At 57.4% G+C, this 12,263-nt stretch overlaps 2 protein-coding genes across 2 annotated transcripts in view; one reads left to right on the forward strand and one right to left on the reverse strand.

Annotated features, from left to right (window-relative positions):
• Positions 1-2,787, forward strand: part of ACAN (aggrecan) — a 35,992-nt gene extending 33,205 nt beyond the window's left edge. The window contains 4 exon segments of the mRNA XM_044918100.1: positions 293-375; positions 979-1,123; positions 1,919-2,101; positions 2,539-2,787. Of these exon segments, the coding sequence (XP_044774035.1) occupies positions 293-375; positions 979-1,123; positions 1,919-2,101; positions 2,539-2,615 (488 nt within the window). The 3' untranslated portion in view covers positions 2,616-2,787.
• A 2,665-nt stretch (positions 2,788-5,452) lies between these two features.
• On the reverse strand, positions 5,453-11,785 carry HAPLN3 (hyaluronan and proteoglycan link protein 3). Its single transcript, XM_021680443.2, has 4 exons — positions 11,662-11,785; positions 9,248-9,616; positions 7,365-7,667; positions 5,453-5,773 (listed from the first exon to the last, which is right to left on the reverse strand). The coding sequence occupies exons 1-4, from the start codon at positions 11,783-11,785 to the stop codon at positions 5,487-5,489; spliced, it is 1,083 nt and encodes a 360-aa protein (XP_021536118.2). The 3' UTR covers positions 5,453-5,486.
• Between the last annotated feature and the right edge of the window lie 478 nt (positions 11,786-12,263).

Here is a 12,263-nt window from a genome sequence, read left to right on the forward strand (position 1 = left end):
CGCAGGGCCTGCAGGGGTGGAGGGCAGGGAGGGAAGGAGGGGGGTTGCCGCCGGGGCTCCACCCCGAAGCCCCAGGCTAACCCTGTGGCTATCGCCAGTCCATGCCAGCTTGGGTGGTGGTCTGCACGTGCATGCGCTGAGACCCTTGTCAGGGCCGCAGAAGCAGGTGGCTTGCTCCTAGGAGCCCACCCACCTCCTGCCCCTCCTCCATCCCCTCTGGGGATGCGAGCTCAAGTTCTCAGACACCCTCAGGGTGTCCAGCGCCCTGCCCAACATCCACGCCTCTCCCTAGACAACGCCCAAGACTACCAGTGGATCGGCCTGAATGACAGGACGATCGAAGGGGACTTCCGCTGGTCAGACGGACACTCCTTGGTAAGTTCTGCCGCCCAGAGTGGGGGAAGGCAGACACCCACTGAGCAGCGGCTGGGCTGGGAGCCCTAGGGGCCGGACTGTGTCTCCGTCCTCTCTGCCAGGGCCGGGCGGGTCGAGTGAACACCGGCATGAAGAGGGGGGTGAGGAAGACAATGATGGAATGCAGGCACACCATCAGAAGGGGTATGTGGAGGCTTTCGAGGGCTTCCTTGCCCACAGAGGACTCGGTCTACTCCAGGAGGCAGGCCGACAGAAAGCGGCATAGATGCCAAGGGACAGGACACATAGTAAATGCTGCAGGTCAGCAGAGGAAGTCAGGGAAGGCTTCCTGGAAGAGGTGAATGGGAACAGGGTCGTGGGTTGGGGAAGGGGACTCTGTCCCAGGGCCAGGCCTGAGGGAGAAGCCCAGGGAGACAGTCTGGACTTGGGAGCCATGTCTCTACCGCCCAGTCCTCCCCAAATGAGGCAGCCTGTGAGACTCGCCCCTGCTGGCCCGATGGAGGAGTGGCTTGGGCTCCTCATCAGGGACGGAAAAGAAGGAGGGGGGGTCAGGCCAAGCTCCTGCCTCAGCCTCACCCCTGCCCCTCCCAAACCTCCCCCCAGCAATTTGAGAACTGGCGCCCCAACCAGCCCGACAACTTCTTCGTCAGCGGGGAGGACTGCGTGGTGATGATCTGGCACGAGAAGGGAGAGTGGAACGACGTGCCCTGCAATTACCACCTGCCCTTCACGTGTAAAAAGGGCACAGGTGAGCAGAACCCCCGGAAGGGCCCAGCCGGGTGGAGTCAGGACCTGAGGCTCCTGCTGGGGGGCCTGGGGCGAGGCTCCTGGTCTCCGGGCTGCTGATGTCCCCTCGCCCGCCCAGCAGGCAGACTGGCATTGGTGGGGGGGGGCTCTCCCCATGCCAGTGTCCCACGGCCAGTGGCAAGAGCAGGCCCACTCCTACGGAGGGTGAGGGTCCCAGGCTAGAGGACAGACCGGCCCCTACGCACACAGCCCCCGGGGCCCCCGCACAGAAGGTCACTCATAAGGACTGTCCTGGTTGGGGAGCCCCGCTCTCTTTGGGGTCCCCAGGCATGTCAGTTGTCAGGTCCCGATCCTCCCCTTGGAGTCTGTTGTCACGGAGGTGCTGGTCGAACATGACCCTCCTATTCCTGTGCCCTGCCCAGACCTCCTCTCTGTCCCACTGTTTTCATAAAGTCACAGACCATCTGCCCGGCACTCGGCCCTTTTCCCACCCTTCTCCCTCCGTGTTGTCTTTCCCCCAGCCCCTCAAGACCCTCCTTTTTTCCCCCGCCATGCTGCTCTAAATCACGGAGGAACCCAGATGTTAGAACCTATGGTTCTCAGATGCTTAGCACAGCGTGAAAATGCCCCTCTACCAGCCGCCAGGCCTCACGGCCGGCTATTCAAGCACGGTGCCCCTTGCTTGGGCTCTGGGCTGTCTCATCACGGCCAGAGGGGGCTACACCGGCTCATCACGGGCATGGGTCATCACGGGAGACCCTCTGAGAGCCCTTTCTCAAGGGTGTTTGCCCCTCAGTGGCCTGCGGAGACCCCCCCGTGGTGGAACACGCCAGGACCTTCGGGCAGAAGAAGGACCGGTACGAGATCAATTCTCTGGTGCGGTACCAATGCACAGAGGGCTTCGTCCAGCGCCACGTGCCCACCATCCGGTGCCAGCCCAGCGGGCACTGGGAGGAGCCTCGGATCACCTGCACAGACCGTGAGCACCGCCCCTCCCCCACCCCTGGCTGGGCACAGCGTTAGATCCTGCCACCAGGTCCTCCTTCCTGCTCCCGGAGCCCGGCAGTGGCTGGCCCTCTCCTGGGGGTCCTGAGCACCAGCTGTCTGCGCTATCCAGGGGTTCCATCCCACTCACTCCCCCTGCCTTCAGGGAGGGCTCGCTCTCACCTTCGCTGAGGATGAAGGAAAAAGCAGGTGGCCGGCTTCTTCAAGACCAGCTCAAAGCCCCTCGGCCCAAGTTGGGGCCAAGAAAAATCAAAACCAGAAAGCGGGTAAAGCCTCAGGTTGCCCTTCTTGAGCCCATGGTTTCTGCAGGGAAGGGGAGCCAGCCGAGGAGGGGCAAGTGGGGAGAGGCTAGGCTACCCCAGCTTCCTTTGGAGCAAGCGGTCAAGATTTCTGGTCTCCCTTTCACCCCAGCCTCCACGTACAAGCGCAGACTACAGAAGCGGAGCCCACGGGCCCCACGGAGGAGCCGACCCAGCACAGCCCACTGAGAGCAGCTTCCAGGACACGCCCAGGATGCTGAGCCCAGGAGCCTCGCCAGGCTGACATCCCACATGGATGGTGTCCTCTTCTTGTCGCTTTCTGTCATATAAGGAATTCCATTAAAGAAGGAAAAAACCAAATCCCACATTGTGTATGCACCCGCCCCCCGCCCCCCCAAATCGCCAACACTGCATCTGATTTCCCCCCCCAATGCCAAAGCAAAGCAAACGTATTGTAACCCGTGGACTGAGTCTAGAGACATTTATTCAATCTCCCGTTGTGCCTTTCCAGGGACCAGTGCAGGGACAGGGGGAGAAGGGGAGGGGTTAAGTTAAATAAAGAAGATTATTTTTTGTTTCCTGACTTTATCCAAGAGCAGTGCAATGGTTGGTTCTTTCCCCTCCGGGGAGAGCTAGGGAGGAGGGAGGAAGGGGCCCGGAAGAGCTGGGACCAGACCGCAGCTGAATGTATTGGATGAGGGGCCCGGAGGGCCGCACCATCTGTGTTGGGGGAGAAGCCTGGGGGAGAGGGGGCGGGCTCCATCAAGGGTGAGGGGGCAGGAGAGAACTGCCAGCGGATCTTCCGCTGCGTGGGAGGGGTCGGGTTCCCTCCCAGGGTCCCTCTTCCAGTGTCCTCTCACCCAGGCTGCCACCAGAGCAGCTGTCCATCTCAGCAGGGCTGGGTGGGAGGGGCACTTCCTTCCCAGCAGGAGTGCCGCCCCACCCCCTCCCCTCCCCCCACACCCCCGGGACGGTGCAGGCACCAGAGTTCCGTGCACCTATTTATATTTTTGAAAACTGAAGATTATGATAATTATAATAATAAAGACATTGGAAGAGATCTCTTTCTTTTCTTTTCCCTTTTTTTAATAAAAAAGAGAAGGCAACCAGCGTCTGAGGTCTACCAAAGGGGCTCTTAGGAATGGAGGGCAGTTGGGACATGTCTCCATCAAATGACCCCAAAGTGGGTGAATCTTGTCTCTTCACAAAGCCTGGAACAGTCACACCTGTTGTACTTATTTTTATAAGGGTACCTGTGCGTTTGATGGAGTGTGTGTGTGTATGTGTGTGTGTGTGTGTCGGCCAATGGGTGTGGCGTGTGCATTTACTCTCAAAGGACAATTCAAATGAGGCATCTGGTTACTTTGCATCGTTTGGTTCTTTGATAGCACGCTGCTCCCATAGGAGATGCCTGGTAGAGTCAAGAGCAGAGGCAAAATCAGGATTTCTAAGAGGCAACAAAAACAGTTGCAGACAGCCTGCAACACATGTAAGCCTTGCTTACACATAATTGTGGTTAGCTAGTTCGCTGGCCACTAGCCAAAAGGTCTGGGCATCCTGCCCTCAAGGAGGCTAGAGGGTATCGACGAAAACAATTTGGATTTCTTATGGATTCCCCCTAAGAGACCTTGAGTGGGGCCAGGCGTGCATGGCAGGCACTGTCCCCTCCCGAGCCTGCTCATCACAGTTGCTCAGTGGGCCCTCGCGTCTGTTTGTGTGTCTGGGTGCTGGTTACTGCGTGCTGCTGTGAGTTTGCTGGTATGTTTTTGGGTGTGTATATGTGTGGCCCAGTATTTGTTGGTGAATATAGACACGTGTCCAGATTACCTATGAGTCTGGAAACAACAAGTGGACGAAAGTAGAGAGGGTACAGTGATGTCACATAGCCCAAGAATTATGTAATTAATTAACGGATCAGTTGGGAGTACAACGATGTCTGTGGTTTTCAAACTGGAGCCTGCATCAGAATCAAGAGGGTTTGGTTTCTCCCGTGGCCGGTCTGGGGTGGGGCCCAGAAATGGGCAGTTCTAATAATTTCCCAGGGATGCTACCTGGCCACACTTTGAGAAGCATGGGCCCGCGTGAAGAACGGACTCCATAACTGAGTGTGAGTGGCAGAGGTGTGCCTGAGCAGAGGCAGGCCTGCTTTCCTGAAGCTGGGGAGGGGGCTGGTCTCCGAGATCTTCGGGGGACGGTGGGGGAGGGCACGGCCCCCTCTGTGTCCTGAGAGGAGCCTCCTCCTCTTCTGGGCCCACGCTGACACACAGCCTGGGAGCAGAGATGGTGGGAGAGCGGGCCGGAGCCCCCAGCTGCTAGGCCAGCCCCGAGGCAGGGTGGGCCACACAGCAGGCAAGCCAGAACCTCGGGGGCCTGAAGGTGCAGCCCCCGGAACTCCCTGAAATAGAACTGTCCCCCGCTCTCCCTGGAAAGGGAGCTGGGCCCCGGGACTGAACGAGGCAGAGAGCCAGACACAGGGATGGGGGGGGCATGTCACAGCACCATTTATTGTCCAAAGAAAGTACACACACCTGAGGGCCACTCCCTGAGCAGGGAAAAAGGAGAACAAAATACAGACTCTTTGGAGAGAGAAGGAAAAAACGGGGAGAGAAATTTCTCCCTTTCCTGGGACTTCACGCAGAAGCCTAGGGACCCGCTTCCAGCCCTAGCCCTCAGCTGCCCTGATCTGGGCCAGCAGCTTCTCAGAGGAGGAGGCAGGAGACCGCAATGCCCAGCTCCAGGGCCCCCTGGACACCCTTCCCCCCCATCCCAGGCTGAGGTGGAGGGGCAGGGACAGCCACCACGTGTCACTGGGAGACAGGGAGAGGGGCTGCGTTCAGTGACAGTAGAGAGCCCTTGTGAGCCCATGAACCTCTACTGGCCTAGAGGAGAGGGGCAGAGGGATTCCTGGAACGCGGGAGCCTTGGGGTGTCCACCCAAACAAAGGGAGGATTTGGAAAGCTGGATTTACCAAAAAAAAAAAAAAAGTAACTTAAAAAAATTTAACTTGGGAAGTATAAAAACAACACAAAAATTGCCCCAACCTGCAAGGGAAAATGAACCACTCAATAAATACAGTGCGAGAGGGGAGGCGCAGGACCCCTAGCGGGGCCGGTAACAATATACGCCATACTCCCTGCTCCACGGGTCTGGGAAGCCGAAGCTTCGGACGCCGGGCTCCAGGGGCCCGCAGTTGGGACGCGGGCGAACCACAGGGTAGCGGGCACTGCCATCCGCCAGCCAGCCGGCATCACAGCGGTCCAAGCCACGGAACTTCCAGGCAGCAAAGAGCTGGCCCACCTTGGCAATGTGGGCGCCGTCTTCCTGGCAGGCCTCCTTTGCCTCTGCCAGGGTCAGCTTCTTGGGGTGCTCCAGGTAGTATACCTGCCCTGTGGGAAAGTGGGGCGTGAGGGCTGGCCGGCAGAGGGGGCAGCCAGAGAGGACAGTGGGGCCCGCAGAAACGCCCGCCCATCGGACCTCCCCAAACAGAGCGGGCAAGGACGAGCCCAGGGAGCCACCAGGCTGTGGGCACTTGCCATGTGCCCTTTGGGAACGTACCTTCCCAGTTCTGACCCCCTCTCTGAGGGTTCCATCCCACCTGCCAGAGGACTGGGGTCCCTCCAGGCATGTCTGTACTCCACCTCAGCGTTCCCGAACTGCACCCTGGGTGGGCACCCCGCCTAGTCTGCACCAATCAGAGTCTCTCGTCCACCCAATCATTTACTGAGTCCCGGGGCGCCTGGCTGGCTCAGTCGCTGGAGCGTGCGACTCTTGATCTTGGGGGTGTGAGTTCAAGCCCCACGTTGGGTGTAGAGTGTATTTTTAAAAAAAAAAATCTTTAAAAAAAAGTCATCATCAGATGAATGGATAAAGAAGATGTGGTATATATATACAATGGAATATTATGCAGCCATCAAAAGGAATGAGATCTTGCCATTTGCAACGACGTGGATGGAACTGGAGGGTATTATGTTGAGTGAAATAAGTCAAACAGAGAAAGACACGTATCATATGATCTCACTGATATGAGGAATTCTTAATTGCAGGAAACAAACAGGGTTGCTGGAGTGGGGGGTGGGGTGGGAGGGATGGGGTGACTGGGTGATAGACACTGGGGAGGGTATGTGCTCTGGTAAGCGCTGTGAATTGTGCAAGACTGTTGAATCTCAGATCTGTACCTCTGAAACAAATAATGCAATATATGTTAAGGAAAAAAAAAAAGAAGAAGAAGAAGGTAGCGGGAGGGGAAGAATGAAGCGGGGGAAATCGGAGGGGTAGACGAACCATGAGAGACGATGGACTCTGAAAAACAAACAGGGTTCTAGAGGGGAGGGGGGTGGGAGGATGGGTTAGCCTGGTGGTGGGTATTGAGGAGGGCACGTTCTGCATGGAGCACTGGGTGTTATGCACAAACAATGAATCATGGAACACTTCATCTAAAACTAATGATGTAATGTATGGGGATTAACATAAAAATAAAAAAATTAAAAATAAATAAAAATAAAATAAAAATAAAAATAATAGCATGAAAAAAAAAAAGTCATCATCGCTTCTCGGCCTTTTGGCTAAGATCAAGTGTAAAAAAAAAAAAAGTCATTTACTGAGTACCTACTATGTGCCAGGACACTTTTCTGAATGCTTGGGATGTGACAAGGAACAAATTTCTGTTTTTATTTGTTTCTCTTCCCGTGAAATGATCCCCTTCGTGAGCACAGACAGGGCTTGCTTTGTCTATGATGCCCAGGACCTAGTGTCGGCCCCAGCACGCAGTAGGCTCTCAAAAAATGTCTGATGACCCAGTAAACCAGGGATTGGGGTGAAGCAGCAGTAAAGCACTCAAAACCCAGCCCGACGTGGCTTCCACCCCTGCAGGTGCTCCAAACCTCCAGCTGAAGGTGCCGGCGGGGCGAGCAGAGGGGTCCCGAAGCTCCCCAGATGCCGCCCTCCCACCCCAGGCCCGCGCCTGGCTGGCGCGCTCACCCCTGAGGGCCGGAGCGAAGCAGAAGGCGTCATAGCGGTGCAGGCGGTGGCTGCGGGGGCCGTAGCTGCGCACGCCGGGAGCCAGGCCCAGGCCCCCGCAGGGCTGCCGGGCGCGCGCGATGGGGTACTGCACCGAGGCGTCCTGCAGCCAGCCTGCGTTGCACCAGTCCAGGCCCTCCTCCCAGGCCCGGAACAACTGCTCGAAGGAGGCCACCACCGCGTCCTGCTCTGCACACGCCCGCTGGGCCTCGAGGAAGTTGAGCTGGTAGCGCCCCCAGGGGTGCTGGTAGGGAAAGACCACACCTGGGGAGGGAGGAAAGGGGGGCCTGACGGGGTGGGCAGGGGCCCAGCGGGCTGGAGACCCCAGTCCCTGCCCCCTGCCCCACTGGGAAGGATGCTCCCCCAACACACACACACACACACACACAAACACATTCCCTCAGAGAAGCAAACCCATCATCTCCCGTCCGGGTCCAAAACGGGGTCTACGTCTGTGAATTCGCAGGGCTGTTATAAGAACCCCAGTGCCATGGTCTCAATGTGTCCCCCTAGTGCGTGTTGAAATCCCAAGGCAGGGGCGCCTGGGTGGCTCAGTTGGTTAAGCGACTGCCTTCGGCTCAGGTCATGATCCTGGAGTCCCGGGATCAAGTCCCGCATCGGGCTCCCTGCTCAGCAGGGAGTCTGCTTCTCCCTCTGACCCTCCTCCCTCTCATGCTCTCTGTCTCTCATTCTGTCTGTCTCAAATAAATAAATAAAATCTTAAAAAAAAAAAAAAGAAATCCCAAGGCATGTGATGGTCTCAGGAGGTGGGGCCTTTGGGAAGTACTTAGGTCACGAGGGCGGCACTCTTGGGAAAGAGATCAGTGTCCCTCTCTAAGAGACCCCACAGAGGTCACTCACCCCTTCCACCACGTGAGGACACAGTCTTCTCACCTGACTATGTGGGCACCCTCCCATCCCCGTCATATCCGACATCAGGGAGGAGGAGTGTGACCCCTCCAGCTGCCGTCTGGGCCAGACAGGATGCCTTTCATCCTCCTCTCCTCAAAAGGAGGTGGAGGAGGCCCTCATCTCACACTGGAGGGGACGGGAGCTCCGAGGGGATGAGGCGGCCACCCAGGGCGCCACAGCAGGGGCGGGGTGAGCGTGGAGTCAGATCATGGTTCTCTGTGCGTCCCAGCTGCCTCCCTCGCAGGTCGGACAGGTATGAGGACACACAGCCCGTCCTAGAGACAGAGAAGGTAACAGACCCCGGAGATGGCCCACGGGAGCCCACACAAGGTGTGGCGTGAGCACTCTGGCTGGTTTGGACAACACTGAGTTGTAACTGTTGCTTTTTTTTTTTTCATTAGAAGATTTTTACAGAAAAGTCCAGAGATGTCACATAAAAGTGTATGCTTCTCTTGTCAAGTCAGAAAACCTGACTGTGTGGAGTCTGCTTCTGGGCCTGAGCAGGGCACTCCTTTGGGACTGGACGAGGGCTCAGCCGCATGCCCCGTGCCCACCCCTCCTGCCACTCACACCGGGCGGCCTCCTTGGTCTGTGCTGTCTACGACCTGCCGGAGTCTCAGCTCCTGTTTTCCTCTGAGTCAGGTGTGAGCCAGAGGCAGTGGTGCGTTCTGGAGCCAGACTGCCTGGGGGTCAAACTCCTACTCTGCCATTTACGGGCAGTGTGACCTTAGGGAAGTTACTTGACCTCCCTGTGCCTCTGTTTCCTCACCTATAAAATGGGGGTGATGATAGCCGTAGCTTCCCCGTGGGCTGGTTTCAAGGTCTGCATGGCTGCCTAAAGCACAGAGTTCTAGATGGTTTCTCGGGGCCCTCTCCCCGTGGCCCGGGCCCTCGTGTCCCCCCGGCCCCCCCACCGCCCACTGGGGCCTCACCCCGCAGCTCCAGCTCCACCAGGCCGCTCTCGTCCTCCAGCCCGTCAATGACCTCACAGCGGTAACGCCCGGAGTCCTCCAGCCGCAGGTCCCGGATCTGCAGCGACACTTCGCGCTCCCCGTCCTGCCGCAGGCGCACCCGGCCGCGGTAGTCTCCGAAGGAGCGGTGCCTCAGCCCGATGGCCACCAGCACATCCTGCTCCAGGGCCCCATTCTCCGACAGCTTCCACCATTTGACGCGCACGGGCCTCGGGGACAGCAGGGCCGGCTCATAGTGGTAGCGGCAGGGCAGGGTCACGTTGGCCCCCCGGTGGGAAAACAGGGTCTCCTCGGTTGTCTCTACCACCAGCTTCACCCCATTGAAGACGCCTGGGAGAGAGGTGGGTGCCAATGGGGACCTGCTCCAGCGCATCCGTGCCCCTGCAAGGGCCACCCCCAGCCTCGGGAGTTACACCTTGCAAGAATGGCCATAATGCGGCACCCCTCCCCGTACCCACACGCTCTGCACTGTGACTTTGCGTCTCCTATCGGGAGGGGACGCTCTTCCCCTCCGCCTTGAATCCATGCTGGCCCTGCCACTTCTCTGACCAAATGAACATGACAGAAGTGACGACTCTTCTGTGCCTGCTGGGAGCCTGGGTCCACTCTTTCCCAGGACCTTGCCAGCCCCTGCGACAACGAGCCTGGGCGCACCTGCTAGGGAAGGAGAGCCCACGGGGAGCAGAGACAAGCCCTCGCAGCTGGGGCCATCCGAGGCCAACCAGCCCCAGCGACCTGTCCTACCGACTGCAGACACAGTCAACTTAGACCCCTGGAGGTACACAGCGTGGGGGAGGAGGGTGAGCAGGACATAGGAGGCCCCCTGCAGAGGCTCTCATGCTGAAAAAGCCAGTGGTTCTGGTGCAGTAGTTCTCAAAGCGGTGGGGGGCGGGGGGGGCGGTCCCTGAACCAGCAGCAACAGCATCACTGGGAACTTGGTGGAAATGCAAACTCCCAGGCCCCACCCCAGACCGCCTCTGGGGGTAAGGCCCTGAGTTCAGTGTTTTAACAGCTCTCCAGGTGACCTTGCCGGGCACTGAAGTTGGAGAAGCCTGCTCTAGGACCAGAGTTTTGGGACCACAGGCCTGGGGTCAGATAAGCTGGAATTTTGGCTCCAACCTTCCGCAAGTCTAGTCTAGTCTAGAGAAATCAGCTGACTCTCCAAACCACTTTCCTTATTTGTAGAATGGAGTCACACCGGTAGCTACAGTGGGCTGTGCTGAGGCTCAAATCAGGGAAGGTGGGACATCTGGAAAAAGCACAACAGACGTGAGGCAAGCCTATCAAGTAGTGGCTACTACGTCCTTTGTTTTCCCCCGACGCTTTAGTGAAGCTGTGTTTGAAGCTTTCACCGAAGACACTGAGAATGTTGGGCTAAATCATAATGCCTCCATGTGACAAAACACTACACAGCCAAGTAAACTAACCTGGCAGCTAGATATCTACTCATTGATCTTGGAAAAAAATTGTATCCTATGAAGTGACAGGGAGATTCCCAAACCACATGTAGAGCAGGAGGTGAAAGACAATTTTCCCAATCCTCTATCAAAGGCTGGAGGGACCCACCTAACAGGTTAGCAATGGTTCCCCAGGTGGGGCGGATTATTTGTGATTTTGCTCGCACATATACAGGGACTGAAGGGCAAGTGGTGAAATCATGGGTAGAAAGTTCAAGTTTTTAAGTTTCCTTGAATCTCATTAAAGTCATGATTGTCTAGGGGCGCCTAGGTGGCCAGGGTTTTTGTGAGGATTGTATGAGACGACGTACGGAAGGCACCGAGAAGCGTACCTGACGCACAGACTAAAGAGTCACCCGCCCAGAGGCGCCTGGATGGCTGTCGGTTAAGCATCCGACTCCTGATTTCGGCTCAGGTCGTGATCTCAGTATCGTGAGATCAAGCCCCGTGTCGGGCTCTATGCTGAGCAAGGAGCCTGCTTAAGATTCTCTCTCCCTCTGCCCTTCCCCCTCCGCCAAAAAAAGTCACCTGCCCAAAGTCATGTAGCTACTAAATGGCAAAATTAAGATTCAAACTCACATCTATCTAATCTCAAACCCCCGTTCCACTGGGGACACTGGGGGAGGTCACACTTAAGATCTTGGAAAACTGGCAGGACTTTGGGAGCGTCCTTAAGCGCACAGGCGATTCGACTTCAACGCACTCCAAGCCCGAGGGACTAGCAAACACAGAGTAACCGAGCCATCCCTTGCACTCCTCAGAAACGAGCCTGGTCCGCTGCAAGGGCCCCGAGAGGGAAGGGGCTTCTGGCTCCACGCCCTGTCCCGTCGCCGCCTGGAGGCTGCATATCACAGCAGGAGCCAGGAGAGGTCCTGGTCCCCCAGCGGAGCATAGAGCCAGAGCCGGGAGGCCGCCCACCTTCGCCGTGGCCGTTGCCCGGGTTCCAGCCGTTGGGACTATTGGAGTAGTAAAAGCCATTGTAGAAAGGCAGGCCCAAGACACAGGGCAGTGGGTACAGCAGGACCAGAAGCAGCGGGCCCATGGCGCTAGGCACGGCTGCAGCGCCGGGGTGTCCAGGGCAGGCTGGGAAGAGAAGAAAAACAAGCCAATGAGAGAAACCTGATGCATGGGGGGCCGGGGACCCCTGGGTTCCAGCACCCGCTCGCTCACTCACTCAGCAGGTAATTACGGAGCATCTTCTGCCCGGCAGTTCCTGTTCTCAGAGCCGGGAAGACCGAGGGCAGAGGGGAGCGAGTCCAGGTCCCTGCCCTCGGGGGACTGCACCCCACAGGCAAGCTGGGCCAGAAGCAAGCCAACAAAGCCTAGGGAGGAGTTAGGAGGAGGCATGAAGTCCGAGGAGAAAATTACACAGGGCGATAGGACATTATCGACAGTTTTCAGACGGCACGTTTGAATCTGAAAGATTGTGAGCAGCATCTTTTTAATGACACCGAAGGGCCTAGACTAAACTAGAAAATCTCAGGGTGTATTCATGGTTAGTGAGAGGAATCCTGCATTGT

Source organism: Neomonachus schauinslandi, chromosome 9, assembly GCF_002201575.2.
Source record: "Neomonachus schauinslandi chromosome 9, ASM220157v2, whole genome shotgun sequence".
Taxonomy (NCBI): Eukaryota; Metazoa; Chordata; class Mammalia; order Carnivora; family Phocidae; genus Neomonachus; species Neomonachus schauinslandi.

Bases quoted from the DNA above. Each gene is read 5' to 3' on its own strand.
- HAPLN3 (XM_021680443.2), bottom strand. From the start codon at position 11,785: ATGGGCCCGCTGCTTCTGGTCCTGCTGTACCCACTGCCCTGTGTCTTG. The intron at 7,668-9,247 runs GTGAGGCCCCAG...CTCCCTCCCCAG, and splicing joins GGTGGAGCTGGAGCTGCGGG to GTGTGGTCTTTCCCTACCAG. The intron at 5,774-7,364 runs GTGAGCGCGCCA...ACTTTCCCACAG, and splicing joins CTTCGCTCCGGCCCTCAGGG to GGCAGGTATACTACCTGGAG.